Source organism: Agelaius tricolor, unplaced genomic scaffold, assembly GCF_023055355.1.
Source record: "Agelaius tricolor isolate 1412-34295 unplaced genomic scaffold, bAgeTri1.0.p SCAF_27, whole genome shotgun sequence".
NCBI classification, from domain to species: domain Eukaryota; kingdom Metazoa; phylum Chordata; class Aves; order Passeriformes; family Icteridae; genus Agelaius; species Agelaius tricolor.
This window is the reverse complement of record NW_027269287.1, coordinates 8,075,347-8,095,732: the sequence shown is the minus strand read 5'-3', so window position 1 is coordinate 8,095,732 and position 20,386 is coordinate 8,075,347. Positions and strand designations below refer to the sequence as shown.

Here is a 20,386-nt window from a genome sequence, read left to right as displayed (position 1 = left end):
TTCTCTATTGAACATGGAGGGGAACTTTGTCACCAGGGTTGATGGAAAGACTGAGGTCCTTAATGCCTTCTTTGCATCAGTGTTTAACATAAAGATCTGTTATCCTCAGGACAACCAGTCCCCTGCACTGATATACAGGGGCAGGGAGCAGAACAGACCCCCTGCAGTGCAGGAGGAAGTAGTGATGTGCTGTGATACTGAGACATTCACAAGTCTGTGGGGATGGATGGGATTCATCAAAGGGTGCTGAGATCTGATAGGAGAGCTTGCCAAGCCATTTTTCATCATTTATCATGAGTTCTGGTTAACTGGGGAGGTCCCAGACAACTGGAGGTTGGCCAATGTAGTGCCCACCTACAAGAAGGATTCAGGGAACTAGAGGGCTGTCAACCTGACCTTGGTGTTTGGGAGGGTTATGGAACAGATATCTTGAGTGCCTTCATGCATCACAAATAGGACAACCAGGGGATCAGGCCCGGCCAGCATGGGTTTAGGAAGGGCAGATCCAGCTTGATCAGCTGATCTCCTTTTATGATGAGGTTGCCAACCTAGTGGATGATGAAAAACTGTGGATATTGTCTACCTTGGACTTCAGTCACCCCCAGCATTCTGCTGGGGAAGCTGTGTCCTCAGTGACCAAAAATGTGTATTCTGTATTTCCTCTATGTTAATCCATGTAGTCTGTTTTTACTGTCACTTTAAGATTCAGCAACCCAAGAAGCCAAACTTGTCTGTTTTACACAGGGTTCACAGAAGGGGAAATGGGGGATCCCTTTAAAAACCAGAAACAAATGTGTGTGGAGCTCTTCTTCTGTTGTCTTCTGGCTATCTAGGGGTTGGCATGGGGCAGATCTCTGAGTTGACACCAAGAAGCTACATTTTGCAATCCAAAACTTCTCCTCAGTGAACTTTGCAACAACTTTTCACTAGTGCTGCTTTGTGCTGTGCTGTTTGGCAAGGTAGTTTTCTTTTGTTCTCCTGAGGCTTTGGAACCTCACAATACCTTTCTCTCCAGCTGCTGCACCAGGCCAGGGGAGATCAAACCTGCTGCATGAGATCCACCCACTCTCCGCAGCTGCTGTGCTGTGCTGGGAAGCTTGGCCATCTATCTCTCTGTGAGTTCCAGCCCCTGAGGGTGGTCAGCGTTGCAGCAGCTGGGAAGTTTCTTCCAGCATCCCAACAGTGTTGATTTGTTTTGGACAAATAGTATTTTGGTTGTTGCTGTTTTTCTTTTTAGTAAGCTTTTATTTTTTCACTTAGACCTTCCCACATTCAATTTTCCTTATTGATGAAAGGGGAGTGGTTAAAACTAAAGGGGAAATAATTCACTTTTGAGTCACTCTTTTGTATAACTGTATTAAACTAAGGCAAGCTGGCAGCCTGTGGCTTGGGCAAGTGCACTGAGTTAAGAACTGGCTGGAAGGCTGGGCCCAGAGCATGGGGGTGAATGGTGCTGCAGTTGGTGGTCAGTCACTACTGGGAATCCCCAAGGCTCAGTATGGGTTCCAGCCCTGCTTAATGTCTTTATTGCTGGTGTGGATGAGGGGATTGAGTGTACCCTCAGTAAGTTGCAGACAGCACTAAGCTGGGCAGGAGTGTTGATCTGCTGGAGCATGGGCAGCCTCTGCAGAGTGATCTGGACAGGCCAGGCCAAGGGGCCGAGGCCGGCACTGTGAGGTTCGATAAGGCCAGTGCTGGTTCCTGCACTTGGATCACATCAACCCCATGCAGTGCTACAGGCTGGGGGAGGAGTGGCTGGAGAGTGGCCCAGGAGGAAAGGACCTGGGGATGCTGATTGACAGCTGGCTGAACGTGAGCCAGAGTGTGCCCAGGTGGCCAAGAAGGCCAATGGCATCCTGGTCTTTATCAGAAATTGTGTGGCCAGCAGGACCAGGGCACTGATTGTCCACCTGTGCAGTGGTGATTCCCCAGCTCAAGTTCAGTTCTGGGCCCTCCACTTCAAGAAGGGCATGGAGGTGTGGGAATGTGTGTCCAAGAAGGGCAACAGAGCTGGTGAAGGGTGTAGAGAGCAGGGCCATATGAAGGGCAGCTGAGGGAGCTGGGGTTGTTTAGCCTGGAGAAAAGGAGGCTCAGGGAGACCTTTTCACTCTCTACAACTGCCTGAAAGGAGGCTGTAGTGAGATGGGGTTGGTCTCTTCTTGCAATCAGTTAGTGACAGGATGAGAGCAAGTGGCCTCAAGCTGTGTCAGGGAAGGTTAATTTTGGACATCAGAAAGAATTTCTTTACTGAATGGGTTAAATACTGGATGAGAGCAAATACCTTCAAGCTGTGCCAGGGGAAGTTCAGTTGGACATTAGGAAGAATTTCTTTACTGAAAGGATGGTCATGCACTGGAACAGGCTGCCTACTGAAGGGATAGAGTCACCATCCCTGGATGTATTCAAAACAGGCTGGACCTGACACTGCTATGGTTTAGCTGACATGGTGGCTTTGGTCAAAGGTTAGACTCTGTCATCTTTGAGGGTGTAAGGGAAGGACATCCATCAGAGCTAATCAGAGGTCTGGTGAGAGTGAGCGGAGGGGTAGAGGAGTCTATACCTGCTGGAATACACTTGCCTAGAGAACAGGTAATTGAATTCCCGAGTCTTGCAAAAAGCTTTCTTGAGCATCAGCAAAACATTTATCCCCCTCTCCAGATGCTGTTGTGAAGACATTGGCAAAGCAGTGCCATTTTGAGAGAGTTACCTCGAATGGTAGACATGAGCTGCAGCTCTGAAGAGTCCAGGTCTGCTCACAAATCATCAATCTGCTTCAGTGTGACAGGTCAGTTCCACAGGACTTTACAGATTTATTAAAGACCCAGGTCAAGTTACTCTTGCCTTCCTCTCCTTGGTGTTACCCAAAGTTCAGGTGGAAGGGAGGTACTGGGAAATTGGGGAAGGAGGAGTGACATTGAAAAGACAGTCTGCTAAAACCCCAAGTCTGCTCTATCTTTAATAAAAAATACATGGTTAGTAATTATGCTGCACATACCTCTGTGACTATGAGAATCATAAGATCAAGCCTCCATCTTGAATTTTAAATGTCATTTTTATTTGGACTTGCTAGAAACACAACAGTGAGCAGAGAAGTTTTTCACATGTGCATAAATCTGTTTTAGTGATTCAGGGTTTGAGCAAGAAACTGTACTCCTTTGCCCTAAGGACAGTTTCTTGCTGCTTTTCAAAGAATTTTTATGATTAATGAATGCATTCAATCTTGTATAAAATTTAAAAAAAATCTCTTTTAAGTTGTAGACAACTTAATAATGAGACTTCTCTAATAGAATAGACTATTCTCTAATAGAATATTTGGCTGTTTTGGTTTGGTTGAAAGATCTTGAGACTTGAACAGAGTGTTAAAGTACAGAAGCCATATGGGTATGATTCCAAGTCTTGGGCCCTGCTTATTTAAATTTATGAAATACCTGTTTTTAGAGTTTGGTCCTTTAAAGGAGAACTCTCTGCTTCCTGCCATATGTAGCAAGTTTAAACACACATACAAAATCTGTAGTTTTTTAAACACACTGATTGTGATCTCATTACTAAGGTATTTTATATAACCCCCCCCAAAAAAAAACCCAAACAAAAAACCAAAAACCAAAAAAACCCACCAAACAAAAAACAAACAAAGTAAAAATACTCTGCATTTCCCTATTCACATTTTAAGGATGTGCATTGAAGTAAGCATCTATAAAATGTACTGCTCTTCTTCCCTGGTTAGTAAATGTTATTGATTATGGTCCTGGCTCAAAAAATGCTTTTTAGAGCTGTGAAACATTTCCATGTTCAAGTATGGCTAAACATGTTGGAGTGGCAATCATCTAAATAAATAAAATGTAATTCTGCTGAAACAAAAAACTACTGAGGTAGATTCTATGAAATATCATATATTTGGAGTCTACAACACTACTTCCTGCAAATGTGGAGAGAGGAATACAGCTTGGGTGCTAGCATTTGCTGACTGGAAAGATAAACTATAAAAACAATATGATAGTTGTCAGGACATAGATCTCTGTGCTAAATATGATTTAATGCAGTTTGTAAAAATACAGATATAATTAAACTTATTACAGAAAAACAACTGGTGTTTTCAATAACATGAAAATATACTTCTCCTGCAGAAACATCACTCAATGAAAGCAGCAGAAGACAGTTTCTAGGATCATAAGAAAGAAAATATTTTTTTGTTGTTGAATTTATTTGTTCTGAAAAGTTACATTGCATGTTATAAATTAAAAATCTTATTTCTCAATATATCTTACAAGAGTGAACATTAAAATCACATTTAAAAATACGAAAAACTGTATTGCAGGCTGTTCAATTACATGGTATAGTCTTTCTGTGTTTTGGATAGGTGATGCCCTACTTACTGCTGCCCACAGAACTTGCTGTTGCTTATAAGTATGTGATTCAAAAATGTGAACTTCTGAATATTGTTCACCTTTACTTCTCTTTCAGCCTTCACCTCTCTTGTCTCTTTTCAGCACCTTATATGAATGGTTACTTAACTTTAACCAAAATGTAAGGGGGCTTTCTGTAGTTTTTAACACAATAATTCAGTTTTGTTTGGTAAGTCTATTTCTGATATTCCCTTTTTTTTCTCTTCCCATGAAGCACGTCTGGTTTTTTTCCAAGATGTCAGTTTTGTGCTTGCCCTCGTTAAACAGGTCACTTTTGTACAGATTGAGAGAAATCTTTTAGGTGACTGAAAGTGCATCAGACATTGTAAGGTATGAAAAGTGTATTTGTTAACCAGGTATTTGACTCCATTTCTTGTACAACTCCCAGCAGTTCAGGAGATTGCTCTTCCAGGAAAGGCTGTATTAGTCTGATGTGATTTCTCAAATGCACCTGAGTGGAGCTTTGCAGAACAGAGAAGTTTAGCAAGGGCACGAAGAAGTAAACTCAACCAAAGAAGACTGAGTAGTGATACACTAGTAAATACGCTATTTATGCTATAAATTGCATTTGTTTAATAATTCATAACTGATTCTACCAAATTGTGAAGTGACTGTTAGTAGATGTCCTCCCACTCCTTTGTGCTGTGTTTTACAATAAAAAGAGACAAAAATGTACAGGATGTACATATTCATGAACTGCATTCTAACTTCTACCCTCTCTTTATCTCACTGAAATATTTGGAGTTTGCACTGTTTATGCTGATAGCAGAAGTCATCGTGTTCTTTATAGTGCAATTTGTTAACTTTAACAGAAAAGTATGTGAATATACTTTAGCTTTCTTGGGACCTGCTGTAGTCTACTGTAAAAAAATTGCCAGCTAAAAATGACCTTGGAGAGTTTTGTTTAGCATTTTGTTTAAAGAAAGCATTGCAGAATATAATTTTACCTGTCGTACTAGAGAACAAAAAATACTTGCTTGTCTCAGTGACATCAGCCTGGGGACAGACTTAGAAGTACAGGATTTGGGTTGTTCAAACACCTGGAGCTGCTTCACTCTGTGATCTAAACTATTATTTTCTGCTAAGTTCTCATTTCTGCAATGTACAATTGTGCTCTGCACATTAAAATTTAAAGACTTGGTAAATACTGAAGAAAAACACATAGCCTACATGCTAACATGTAGATATCTCTGGCATCAAAGTTATTTCAAACAAATCATTTAGGGTGGAAAGCTACAGGATGTTCATAGGGAAAGAGTAAAAGACTGTAAATAGACTAGAAGGAGTTGGTAACGTCAGCCCTAGATTAACATTAGAGATGTGAATAGGAACAGGCACGCACAGCTGTAGAGGACAGAGCAGACACATACATCTGCAAACTCTTGAGAACTGAAGTTTTGGAGGCAAAGTCTTGAGATCAATGAAGGAGAATTTTTTTAAAGTACAATATAGACTGGGAGATCAAGTTACAATGAATGGCAAGCTAGCTGAAATTAATTACTGAAATGAATTTATTAAATAAAATTTATTTACAAATAAGTACATTAAAAGGTAGAAAAACATTTTCCTACATTGTGTGAACAAATTGCAGGTTATATACTTTAAAGCTGATCAGTAATAGAGGAACAAATCCTAGGCTTTTTATTTATTTGTTTTTATACAGTTATACTTAACCAATACTCCAGACATCATAAAAGAACATGATGAAGCAGGTCATAAATCATGAGTACGAAAATCAGCCTGGAGAACTCACTAAGGTTGGCTGATGGTCTTGAAAAGTTGAAATAATTTATTAATTAGACCTACTTGGACAGAGTTTCTTCAATGTAACAAGGACATTACAGTTCCAGTCTGTGAAATGAGACTTCAGCTTATGGAAGTGTCTCTCCATAGGGAAGCCAGGCATACAGGTAGTTACCAAACCAAAACACAGTATTTTTGCATTTTATCACTGGAAACCACAGTCTACTTTAACACCTTTAGCTACAAGGTTTTAGTCTTCATTCATACGGTTTAAATTTTATTGCTGTTGCTTTCACTCAGACAGTTGGTAAAGTGTCAGTTTTCCTACAACCAAAGGACTTTATCAAAGGTCGTGCTTCCTAAAATCCTTTGATCCTAACGGTCCTTTTATTTTGGTGGTGCTTATTTATGAATGAATAGTGAGGAGGGCTTATTTAGGTTTTCTGACATACCAATGAATATGGGCACAATTTAAGCATTTGTGAAGTTTATGTCATTCATATTCACAATTTTTAAAGTAAGTGACTTACTTTTCATTAAAATATGTATTTTCTATTTTGCTTTGGGAAAAGTAAGTCTGAAAGTTTTGTATTTTCCAGTATTTGGGTAATGGTGACTATTTCTACCCTATTAAACATTTTAATAGTGTTTTCTTAAAATGTTAAATTATCTTCCTTCATCTACAATAGTGGATAGAAGATAAGTGAGGAAGCAGCTTAAGAAAAAGTTAATCTGATGCACTATGTGATGTACAGAAAACAGTATTTCTAACAACTTCCATACAGGTGTTTGGGGATTATGTATGTTGTCTGAACTCTGGTAGATGTATAGTGAAGTGTAATTAAGCTGAAGAAGGTACCAAATATTTTTTCTCTATACCCAGTTTAATAACTTTTGATGGACAACTTAATTTTAAAATCTTCAGGCTTTTGGGAGAACAGGAGGCCAGTTCAAAGCCCATCAGCTTCTCATAAGGCAGTAAGAAAGGAAGGGGGCAATGATAACATTTTGTTCCTGGATTGTCTGAAGAAATTAAATTTTTCAAATTGAATTGCAAGATGTAGATGATAGAAAATTGATGCCCAAGTGAAGTGATAAAATGCCTACATAATGAAGGAAGATAGATGTGAATATGTAGATCCCTGCTTGCATGCGATCTTTTTCAGTGCAACACAATTTAAAACTACATAGAGCTCTTAAGATCATCAGTCTATTGTGCATAAATATCTGTAGTTATCTAGCATGATCCATGTTGTGATTTTACACTTCTCACAAAGTCAACACTTTAGATTTTTCTTCTGAAGTGATTCTCTCTCTCACTGAAGATACTCAGGATCTGTTTGGACACAGTTCTGTGCCACATGCTCTTGGATGACCCTACATGAGTAGGGAGGTTGGACCAGATGACCCAGTGTGGTTGCTTCCAGGCTTAACCATTCTGTGATTCTCTGAAAATCAATCTGGGGACATCAAAAGCAGTTTTTTACTTGGAAAATAATATGTAGAGCAGTTTTTAGGTAATGTCACTTAGACAAATGTGGGCTGTTCAGTGAACAGTTGGGTATTGTTCAGAAAATGTGGTATTAAGATGGGATGGAGGTACAGTTATAATAAAGCCTCTATTCTGGCCTTATTATCAAGTAGTGCAAGATAGCCCGGGAGCCCAATCCTCAGGGAGACAGTGTGCCTGAAAGCTGGGCTAGCTCGAGGCCGATGCCATGGGCTAACCCCCTTAGCAAGCTTGGTGATTATCAGCTCTCAGTGATTGCAAGCTCTCTTAGGATCTCAGCTCTTAGCTTGCTAGGTACGTAGGCCTTGGCTTGAGGCTGCAGCAGACGGCGAGAGAAGAGAAGGAGTGCCTTGGGGTTCCACAGTGATGTTTATTGCAGGGGAGGCCATGAAGGTTCCAACGACAGCTCTTCTTCTGTCGAATGGGCTAAAGTAGGCCCCTTTTATAGGGTTAAGGGGGATCCAAACTTGACCAATAGTAAGGGTTAGGTATAGTGGCCTATAGGGTTACAGAGATAAGCTTTGGGGCGGGGGTCAGAGAGACAGGAACTTGTGTTGCTGTCTCAGCAGTTCCTACTGTTCAATTCTCCATGGGGCTTTACCTAGGTCTATGTGGTTTACTACATTCAGCGACCCTAATATCCCCGTTCTTAGATGTGCTTTTGATCTTATGTACCCTAGTTGGTCATTGATGCCAGGTGTCAGTGCTCATAGGAATTTCCCATAGTTTGTCAGCATTTTTGCAGTCTGACAGAAAAAATCCATCTTGAAATGGCCTGTGAATGGCAGGAGGTTGTGTGTATGGGAATTCCCTTAGTGAACTATATTTTGCCCTTTAATTTTATCCTGGATACTAACTACCCAGATGTAATAATGCAGCTCAGAAACTCTTAAATGAAGAGGCAAAAATGACACAAGAGATTCCACATTTTAAAAATATTTTTGAGTAGTATAATTTTTATTTCCACCTAACTTTTGTTAGTAGATAGACTAGCAACTCATTACAGCAGTACGAATTTTATGTCTGTAATCCATGTGCTGTTTAAAGTGACACTTCATTTGTGGCTCTGAGTTTTGCATTCTTGAAGTTGTTGATATTCTCAAAGTAAAGATTGTGGTACTTTTGGAAAATGATTTTGAAACATCTGTTAGAAGTTGTAAGGAAAATAATTATTTGTAAGCAAATAATTGAATAAAAATTTCAGAATTTTAAATAAAATATTTTGTTGGTACTGACAATCTTGTAGAGATGCAACATACATGATGGTGTGATGGGATAGCAGTATCAGCACAAAACAAAGGTTGTTTTGGCTGTAAATGTGTTTCACAAACAAACGGGGTGGTTTGTTGCTTTAGTAACAAGTGGATACACTACACATGGATAAAAGAATGAGATTAAATAGAACCTGGGGTTTGTTGTACAGATTCCCAGCATGGAAAACCTGTGAGGAAAAATGTCCTACCTAGTAAATCCTGATGCTGCTTTTTTTTTAATTTCAGATATTGAAGCTAAAGATTAAAATTATTCCAGTTTATTAACAGTTTCAGAATGTATCACATTTCAATGTCTTTCACAATTCATCATTAATATTCTTTGAGCTTAACATTAACCTTTTCTTATTTTCTTCTCCTCATCTAATGCCATCGTTTAATGAAATTTTCGTTTGGTATGTTCTTCTAGATGCAGGACCCAAGTGCTCTAGCAAGTGCTAATATATAGCTTTCAATACATCAAAAGCCCCATTTGGACTGGCATTAATTAATACTTCATCTATTCTGTTAAGTTCTTGTTTTATTTGTCATGAATGTATCTCTTTTTTCTCTTTCTACATGAAACAAATAGAAAGAATGCTAATAAAAATCTAAATTTAACTCAGTGAACTAAATCTAAAGTGAACTCAGTTCTTCTAATTCCAGCAAAGAGAGAGAGAGAATTCAAACAAATCGATGTTAGTTTCTGAGATAAAAGAAAATATCTTAGAGAATAAAATTACTAATTATTATACATTCTCAGACTCCCAGCACCTCAGGCATTTAAAAAAGAGAACCAACACTAATCCAAGGTTGAACTGAAAATTTGTCAAAATAAAGCAAGTGGGAATTTTATAGGGTTTTTTCTGTATTTTTTTACATGTTGCATGCTTTTATTATTTTCAAGTTAATTTTTTGTGTGTACAGAAAAACAGAGTAACAGATAATGCCCTTCAGACTCAAATCTTTCATACTGCACCTCCTCCTAGCACCCAGGTAATTGGAACTAAAATTGCAAGAATGATAAGAAAAACTGCTGGAGTATGCTTTAGAGTAGGTTTAAAAGGCATATTTCTTCCAGACTTATCTGAATTAAGGCACTGCATTTGGAGTGGATTCCTATAAGTGTTTACATTAGTGGTAGCATATTTGAGATCTGTTGCAGCTAAAAGAAATGCTTCCTAATTTTTTTATAAAAGTATTGGACAAGATCAGAGGAGTTGTGATTGCTAGAACTAACTGACTACTTTCATAATGGAAGAAGCTAGTATCTCTCTAAAGTACAATACAAAGTAGTTGCCAGTGTTTCATTGTATAAAACACCATGCAGGAACCTTAAAACCTGCAGTCCTTGGTACAGTCTATATCAAGCAGATACAGGTTTTGTCTCATTCTTTCTAGTCCTGTGAGAATACATCAAGGGACAAAGCCTCAGGTGATAAAATTGTCATTTTGAGCTTAAATGGTAAATGGAAGATCCTGTGATTGGAGTGCAGTATTTGGAGCTGTAGACATTGTCTATTTGTGATTGTGCCAAAATGGTGTGCAGCTAATTTTTGTGTTTCCAGGGTAATCAAGAGATTGGTTATTAATATAAGGCAAGGATATAGATAATATGTAAATAAGGCTGTAGAGATGTTCTGTGAAAATGATCAAGGAAAGCCACTATTTGAGTAGGACACTGCAGCATGAGTGTTGTGCCCTGTATGAGACAATGGTAGTGGGGATGTCTGTGGTTTGCTTTACTCCCAACACATTACAGCTCATGGCTCTGGGTGCCATATCTGGTCCACTGAACTCAGGCATTTCTGTGGAATTAACATTTTCTAGTTTTGTCATAAAGCTTTCAAACAGCAGTTCTTGCAGCCCTCTTTCAGTATGTCCTTTGGTCTCTTCTGTACCTGAGGATGAGGTCCGTGTCCCCTGTAGGGTTGATCCTTTTTTTTTACATGCTCTTCCCTGCTAGCAGTCAAAACAGAAGCAAAAGGAAAAAAGGAGAAGAGTTGAGAAAAACCGGGGGTTATTGCTGTGAAGTGGGTGCAAACAGGATTTTGTTAAAAATGAAAAGGGGTTGGGTGGAGGTAGATAAAAAGAAATCTGAAATAATTGTTCTGTAGAATATGGCCTTTCCACATAGGCAGAAATCTTTCTTTTCACTTCTGTCAGAAGATAGTCAAATAGAGAATCTTGTCTCTTAATTAGAAAAAAAAATACTCATCAAACACATCTCATCACTGGAAAGCTAATGATCCACAGCTGCTAGTCTGAAAGCACAGGCTTTTTTTCTCAACAGTAGGAAGTGTTAATAATTTTGGATAAGATTTCTTTTTAAAATATACTATAGTTTGCAAAAGAATAGGATATTCAATATCCTAACTTAAATTAATTTTTGAAGTGTTGTACTCTAGGGATAGTGTCATGTGTCTCTCTGAATGATGATTTAATGCATGTGTCTCTCACTAAGAGTATAAACTGAAAATGACCAGTTCATGCCTGTGACTCTGAAAACTTTGATCTCATGGGAGAGATGAAAAAAGCCCTTCCTTATATTCTTCTGTATAGGAAATGGCAGTTGTATTAAACTGTAACCTTTGAGACTCACACTCATCTCTTAAAATAGTTAGCTTGTTTCAGTGATGACCATCCTTTTTTTACACACACAAGGCCATTATTTTCCTGGAAGTTACCCAGTCAGATACCGTCCACTAGATGCTTTATGGACATGGACAACTCTCAGAACTGTTCTTTTATACTTATTTGTTAGCTTTTCTGGTTTGTTTTGGGTATGGGACTTTGTGGCCTATACTTGCTTAATGGAATGTTGGTTTACTTCTCCATGTTTCATGAAGGTTTGTACATATCACTTCCTTCTTCTCTTTCACCTCTGCTATCTGGCCTTTCATCCATAAGAACTGAGTCCTGGAGATTTCTTGCTGTTCTGCACCAGATTTTGGATTTGCTTGTGTTTACTTAAAAGTTTTGTCTGATACTGGAAATCTGCTTGTTTTCTCTCATACACATTTCATGAGTGCATTTCTTGTCTGGGAAGAATAATGAGGCCATTTAGGTCAGAGGGCCATAACTGTGCTGGTCTCATGCAGCACACATATCATTTGTGTTGCAATGTTTGTGTAGTGCCTGGCTGAGACAGTTGCCTGAAAGGAGGAACTGGTTAAAATTCAGACAGACTAGATGAAAATTAAGGTGGCAGGTCAGCAAAATCATCTTCAGGAATGACAGGTGTAATATCAACATTTTGAATGGCATGTCCTTACAATTTGTAAAAAAGGTAATACCTTAATATGTTTTAATGGCTGTACTGTAAGGAATTAATGCCCTTGAAGGTCATTTGGCCCTTAGAAACTTCAAGGGAGAAGTGTTTGAATTGGAATTCATCAATATTCTGGAGTACAGAGCACATGATGACCATGTTCCTCAGACTCTAGTCAGGTCCAAGTCTCCTGAGACTGTGTGTAGGTTGTTGGCTTTTTTCCTCTGTGGCCAGGGAGTGTTTAAATAGTACTTCATTTCTTAACCACTTTTTAACCAAAGTTCAGCTGGGGCCCTGATAAAGACTCTATGTGTTACCTTTTCTCAAGAGGTAATCTCTAGTATTTACTTTTTTGATACTTTGTGCTTTTTGCTGGCTTCCAAAACACCCTTCAGTGTGCATTCATTGACTCGGTATTTCTGGGATTAAAGCACACAAGGATATTTTGCTTTTCTTTTGAGACACAAAATTTGTTTCAAGTTGGTTACATCTGATTTGCCACTCTATTAGATACAGCAAGGTTCAAGAGCAGTTCTTGAATGAGATGAGATGAGATATTGCTTGCTTCTATCGTGGTTTTAAGCCTAGCTGGAAATAAAACACCACGCAGCCATTTGCTCAAATGTCTGCTCTCTTCCCCCACATCCTGGTGGAATGAGGAAGAGAATTGAAATAAAGTTTCTACACTGAGATAAGAACAATTTAATAATTGTTAGTGAAAGTGAAATGAAGAAAGTAAAGTGAAATGCCATACCAAAGGGAAATAAAAATGGTAATAAAAAAAATACCCAAACAAAACAATGCAATGCAGTTTCTCACCACCTACTGACCCTTGCCAGACCCCTCTTCCTGAAACCACACCACCACCCACCCTTCTGAGTAAGTCCCCCTGGTTTATATCCTGAGCATGATGCTCTGTGGTGTGGAAATACCCTTTGGTCTGTTCCAGTTGTCTGTGCCAGCTGTGCTCCCTCCCAGTTTATTTTGAATACCTTCCACTGGCAGAGCATGAGGCAATTTGAAAAAAGGCCCTTGACTTTGGGTAAACACAACTTAGCAAAAAACCCAAAACATCAGTGTGTTATCAGCACCATTCTCATTCTGAATCCGAAACAGCTGCTAGGCAGAAATTAACTCTACCTTAGCTGAAACCAACACAGCTTCTTAGGCATTACCATGTCTAACAGATTTTCTTTTAAACTAAACAACCTTAACAATTTTTTTTTCTTTCAAATGAAAAACTTCTAGAAATGCCAATATCCTTGTTTTTGTTTCACAAACAGTGCTCTTCAGTTCTTTTAGTAATTATCACATTTGTCTTGCAGTTTCATAGGTTTGCATATACATAGTAAAGAGTAGTAGAAAGTATGGGGGTGAGGTAAGTTACATGATGTTAAGAAAGATTACCTAAGATTTGGAACTATTTTTTTGCTTTCTATGTGGCTGCTTGTATTTGATAAGATCATTTTGTTGTAACTCCAAACAAAAATCTAGCAGAAGACTCCAAGCAAAAAATCTAGCCAAAAACTATTAAAATCTGATCTGCATTTTATTCTTACTGGTCTTTACATACATCTTGATGGCTAATTTGGGAAAATGAGCTCTGTTTTGGTTTACCTGGGTATTGGCATTGCTTTAGGTTTGCGAGTTCTGTAGCACAACACCTTCAATCCTTGTAGAAGGTATTAAAAGTAATAATATTCAAAAGCTTTACTATTTGGATGAAAAGGATTATCAAGATTTCTGGATGTTTATCCAGCTCTAGTATGTAGTACAATTTGCTTTCTCTTTTTTGTTGTTGGTAGGGAACAATGGTAGGGAACAATGTCTAGACAGTGGTGTATGGAGCTGTCAGTGGGATGGGTTTCTCCGGCGGTGAGATGACCAAGTTGATCCCATGCTGAAGACCAGCCCCAGTTATTTAGACACACATCTCTAGGAGATGTAACCCAAACAAGCTTCTGGCAGCCCCTGGTCACAGAGCACTTGAGCTGTTTTGAGCTAACACTGCAATAAATCAAAGTTTTCAAAGTGATGGACTTAGGTGGCTTCTCAGCATTCTTTTTAAACCCATTTTTGATGAATCCACAGTCAGTTCTATTTTACTATACTTTATTTAAAATAATCATATGATTTTAGCTTTTACTGTGATTTCTTGCTAGTTTTCCACGCAAAAGACTTCTGATTGCTATTTCTGTTTGTTTGTATGGCATTAGTACAAAATGACCATGTTCTTCTTTTCTAAATAGCAGATTAGTATTTAATCAACTTTTGTGCCACCTTTACACTGCTTGAGGGTTGTTTCAAAGCTATAACCAGATTCAATAACATATCAAGGTCTTCTTTAAATTTATCATATCCCTGTGACCTACAAGGAAAATGGAGAGGGACTTTTTATAAGGGTATGTAATGATACAACAAGAGGTAATGGCTTTAAACCAAAAGAGGAGAGGTTTAAATTAGATATTAGGAAGAAATTCCTTATTTTTGAGGATGGTGGCACTGGAACAAGTTGCCCAGAGAAGTTGTGAATGCCCTATCTCTGGAAGTGTTCAAGGGTAGGTTGGATGAGGCTCTTAGCAGTCTGGTCTAGTGAAAAATGTCCCTGCTGTGTTGAGGGGTGTGAATCTAGGTGGCCTCTAAGGTCCCTTCCAACCCAAGCCTTTCTATGATTCATGAAAGCAACTAACCTTTCTTAAAATGCCATCTTATTTTTATGCTCTTTTGCATTATTCACAAAAGCATTATTTTATGAGAGAACAATTAATATTTCTCTTGATGACAGTACATCAACTTTTCTTTACCAAGAATTAAGGTAGGAGGGATTGGGAAGGGTAGTAGTTGTATTGTGGAGGTAAGTGTGAGTCAGCAAAGTGGTGGAACAACACTCCACAAGGAGAGGTGGATTTCTTTAGAATTGTTTGAATTTATTGGTCTTAACTCTGCACAAGAGTTCAATGCTGATTTCAATCACTTTTTTTCCTGCTCTGTCTTCTAGCTTTTTCTTTTTGTGGTCTGGAACTTTGAGCTCTACATGATACCACTGGCTTTGTTGCTGCTGCTGGCATGGAACTACTTCTTGATCGTATCAGGAAAAGATAACAGGCAACATGATACAGTAAGTCTTCTCTACTTCAAGGGCATACATGTTTTTTTCTTTTTTTAACTAGGTAAAATTTTTAAACTGGGTTAAATATGATATCTTTTTCAAAATGTCTCCCTTCACAATGTTCGATGGACAATTTTCCCACCTGCAATTTAATTTTATTCTGGCTGTCCGATATAAGTGAGTCTGATTTTGTTGAAATGTCATTTAAAAATACAATAGAACATGCATTATCTAGAGAATCTGTTTTGTGTGGGAGCAGAGAAGCTTATTGTTGAGGAAAAGGCAAATTCTTTGAAATGATTTTATATGGCTAAGTCCTTAAGTTGTAATTTTATTAACATGTTGAATTTAAAAATTAAAATTATTCCAGTTTGTTAACAGTTTCAGAATGTATCACATTTACTGTATTTCACAATTCATTATTAATATTCATTGAGCTTAATATTAGCCTTTTCTTATTCTCCTCTTTTAATGCCATCATTTAATTAACATGTAGTTAGGATATAATGTAGAAAACATTTACTAATAAATAGCATTTATTAACAATATTAAAATGGTTTAAATTTCCAGAAGTACATATCAAAAGTTGAAGTTGTATTCTATGCTGTACAAATTTTCAAGCATCCAAGCTGTTAAAGGATTTTGCATGCCGTACTGCTGAGCCTTATCAATTCGATATTTGTACTAGTTTTTGTATCCCAAAAACAGCATGTTGTCTACTACTTTATGATCTGAGTAGATAACTGAATGGGCAGGAGAAAAATCTAAAACAGATTAGATAATTGGTCTCTAAGGACAGTGGTTAATGGAGGTCAGTAACAAGTGGACGACCACAGTACAAGGTCCTGTTTAACATCTCTTCCAGTGAAGTACAGGAGATGATAGTGCACCCCCATCAAGTTTTTGGGTTACATCAGTTGTGTGGGACCATTTGACACTCTGGATCTGCCACTCAAAGGGATCTAAGTGGGTTGATTAAATGAACTGATAGGAGCCCCATGAAATTCAGAAGGAAGAATCCTGCTTTTGGGGAGAAATAACCTATTACAGTGATAAAGAGTGGAAATTGGTTGTCTGCAAGCAGCTGTCTGAACTGGGCCTAGGGGTCTTAGAAGGCAGCAAGGTGATCAGAAGCACGGGTCGTGGATTGAGGGAAGGGGTTATCTCCACTCTTCAGCACTTGCCAGAATGCATCTAGGATAGTGTCCAGTTTGGGGCATGCCAGTTCAAGAAAGTCATTGATGGACTTCAGCAAGTTCAGTGAAGGGCTACCAACATGATCAGGGGCTTAAGCCCTCATCAACCAGCCCTTGAAGAGAAGCTAAGGGAAGTGGACTTGAAAGATCCTGGCAAATAAAAGGCTTTTAGTGACTGGAACACCCTATAAGGAGGTTAACAAGAAGATGGAGCTAGACTGCACAAGTGATCTGTGGTGGAAGAGGCAACAAACTTCATTTGAAACAAAAGAGGTTCAGACTACAAAACCTTTTTTGCCATGAGAATTGTTAAGCAGTGTCACAGACATCTTTTCATTAAAAATCCTTTCTTAGGATTTTCCCTTTTGAGAAGCTGAGAGGCCTCAAAAACAAAATGTAAACAATGGTTATCTGCTGCTGTGGAATGCAACAGGTGGATCCGTGATTGGTCTCGTGTAGATGTTTAAAATTAGTGACCAGTCATGGCAGAGCTGGCTCTCTCTTTCTGTCCGAGCCACAGACCTTTGTTTTCATTCTTTTCTATTCTATTCTTATCTTAGCTACCCTTCTGAGATGAAACTTTTCCTTCTATTCTTTTTACTATAGTTATAATGTAATATATATATCATAAAATAATAAATCAAGCCTTCTGAACATGGAGTCAGCATTCTCATCTCTTCCCTCATCTGAAAACCCCTGTGAACACTGTCACAAAGCAGTAGAAGAGAATGCTTAGGAAACTGCAGTTATACTATAGAAAGTTTCCAGGAACTGACTGAGTAAAGTTCTGAGGAGCCTGATCTGACCTCATGGCTGACCCCACTTTGAGCAGGAGTTTGGAAATCCCTTCCAGCCTGAATGATCCCCTAATGTATTGGAACTGCAGTTATTAGAACCCATACAGCCCTGATCCCAACACTGTTGCTACCTGTCTACATCACTAAGACTGTTATGCTTCCAAGGATCATCTAAAAATAAGGGTGGGAATGGTAAAGGTATTCCCTAATGCCAAATGTGATTACATTTATGGAAAAAGCTTAAGATCGAGATTTAAAACATGCAATACTTAAAATACAGCCCATTGTCTCCTGATGGCTGAAATGCTTAAAGCTTCTCAACCTGAAGATTTCATGAGTACCTGAAATCCTGGTGAAAGGAGAAATTTTATTTGTGAGTATACAAATACTTTTAATTTCTCTCTGAAATACCACCTGCCTGGGAAGATTATCTGATCATGTAACTTTTCTAACAAACTAATAAAGCTAGTGATGGACTCTCAGTCAAGAATGGACTCTCCTAAAATTTTCCTCTTGCTGAGAGTGCTTCACACCAAGCTAACACAGCCTATATCAAGCAACCATGTTGATCCCAAATATTTGGTGCCATTAATGGCTTTGTTTTTATAATGATTTAAGTTTGGTTATCATCATGTTGAGCATCTACCTTGAGTGAAGTCATTTGGAGATTTATTGTAAGCCTTTCTAATTAACTCATGAGTCTTCAGTATCATTAGAATAGGAGTAATTTAAATACCTACGTTTTCCTGTGCAGAGTGTAAATTTTATCTAAATTAATGAAGCAATGTTTCCTAGTGGCTAGAGAATGTTTCTGTATTCACATGATCTGGCTTCTTTCTCCAAGTCATCAGACATTCCTTGTGTGTCTCTGTGAAATCATTGACTATTTATCTTAGATATATCATCTAACTTCAGAAGTTGCTTTGTAATCCTAAGGCTAATGATAAGACACAAAGATAAATGTATTTGTTACCTGATTAACATTAGACAAGCATAGTTAAAAATTGTATATGGTCTATACTTGTTTAATGTCTATGGAACATACTTATTTTGGGACCATGCAAAGCAGCTCAGAAGAGTTGATTTCCATTGTAATATCTCTTTGAGAAATCAATTTTCAATTGTCTCGTCAGTCCAGGTGCTAGGGACCACACTTCTGCTGGTCAGTGATTAGTGACACTGAGTTTCTGTCTGGATATGGCAGACAGACCAGCCTTAACTCATCCATGTTTGACCATCTCTCTACATAAGATACCATTTGCTTTTTCCTTTTGGGCATCACATTTTTTTGGAAGTAGTTTAAAACTTATTTCCTCATGGAGAAATTCACCTGCCAAGAAAGGATCTGGGTACTTCTATTATAACATGAACCTGTGCTTCTTGTTTGAATGCAGGTACAGCTATTTTGCCATTTATTACGACTCCTAACAAGTTGTATATGTGAGTCCTTTCTTGAATTCAAGGTGCAATATGGTTGGGGCAAGGGGGAGGCCCAAGTGTATTTCCTAGTAGGAGATAAGTCAATTGGAATGCCCAACAGAGGTGAAGCAGTGTACTCTATCACTACGGATTCAGTTGGACTCCTTGTAGGATTGATGATCATTGTGGTTTTAGTGTCACACTGATGCAAATTTCCAAAAGAAGCATCGGATTCCCTAACTTTTGTACATTTTGATCAAGATTAGTTGTATTTCTGAAAGATATGCTCTAATGAAATAGGAACTCTTGCATTAAACATTGGTGTAAGTGACTGTAGATAGATGTAAACTTAATGGATAATTCTGAACTGAACTAAAACAAATGAATTTCTGTCACTGAGTCATGTGGCAGGTGTAAAAATCTGCTGGTATTAAGTGGGAAAAAAATAACTAAGATAGCATTCTTAAGGCCTTGTTCTGAATTTTGCAGTAATATTTTTGCCTGAAGTACATCCTGCTGTTTTCTCCAAAGATACTTACACTTCCTTATAATTGTACTCCTGAATATCTGATTTCACAAAATAATTTATTTTTAGCATAGCTGTTGTTCTATTAAACCATGATCACCTAAACACACGAGATTAGAACTGAGTGAATCTTACAAAGCTGGGATTTTTTTCTTCTCCTGCCTTTTTTCCATCATTTTTACATCGTCTGTGGGGTAGGTATCAACTGCTGTGTTTCTGTCACCACTCCCTGCTGCTCATTGTCATCTGTGCTGGATTTGTGTAGTGGGAAGAGGTGCTGCCCCTATACATAATAGAGCATGGCATGGTGACTGACTGCAAAAGAAAGTATGGTGGGTTTAAAAGCTTATTTTCAGTATTTTTAAGAAGTTGTTTAATACTTTGATGATTTCAAGTACACCAAAAAAAGCCCCTCACCTTTGCAACCTGGAGCAAACAGCAGTGCTTCTGTCTGGTGTCTGCGATCTTCTATTTCTAAGCAAAAGTCAGAGTCATTTATAACAGCATGGAGTTAGTGGGGAAAAATTTTTGTTGGTTTTGGTTTTTTGGTTTTTTGTTTTTTGTTTTTTGGGTTTTTTTGTTACTTGTGCATTTCTACTTCAGGCTATGTTCTGACTGCCTGCTGGAGCTGCCTAACTTAAGGAATGGTCAGATAATCTCTCAAAGTGATTTAAAATGTTTCTACTATCCAGCTGTTCTTGTCCCTTTCCCTGGGATGAAACAGTGGATTATATGGTTGGAGTGTGTCATATAGAGATTAAACACAGTTTGCATAGCCATGAATCTTATTTTTACCCTGTGTACATATGCCTGGGTACCACAATTAGGACAAACTGTGACAATCTCTCAGCTGTTGAACTATAATGCTTAACTGCTGTAACAGGCACAGTGGATCTCCTCTGGTGACACTGTTCTTGTCATGACCAAATAGGTTTTAGACAGGGAGCGCAGGTAATTTTCTCCTCCATCCTGCCCGTGGAGGACTGTACACATCTGGAAGGACAACAACCAGTTGCACAGCTCTTACTGACAGCAGGAACTTGGTTTTTGCAACTGGGGGATACTTTTTGAGGACTGAAGACTACTAGGAAAATACTCACTTCACCACATGGAGCAAAATCTTCTTTCCCAGAAGCTGTCCAACCTGACGAGGAAAGCATTG

At 38.4% G+C, this 20,386-nt stretch overlaps 1 protein-coding gene across 5 annotated transcripts in view; it reads left to right on the top strand.

Moving 5' to 3' along the window:
- MCTP1 (multiple C2 and transmembrane domain containing 1) overlaps positions 1 to 20,386 on the top strand; it is a 212,687-nt gene that overhangs the window by 144,991 nt on the left and 47,310 nt on the right. For 4 of the 5 annotated variants that reach the window (XM_071448671.1, XM_071448670.1, XM_071448672.1 and 1 more), the window contains one exon: positions 15,176 to 15,295. In XM_071448671.1, the coding sequence (XP_071304772.1) occupies positions 15,176 to 15,295 (120 nt within the window). Of the gene's footprint in view, positions 1 to 2,658; positions 2,786 to 15,175; positions 15,296 to 20,386 lie in introns of those variants that run through there. The other variant, XR_011682564.1, reaches the window with a different exon arrangement.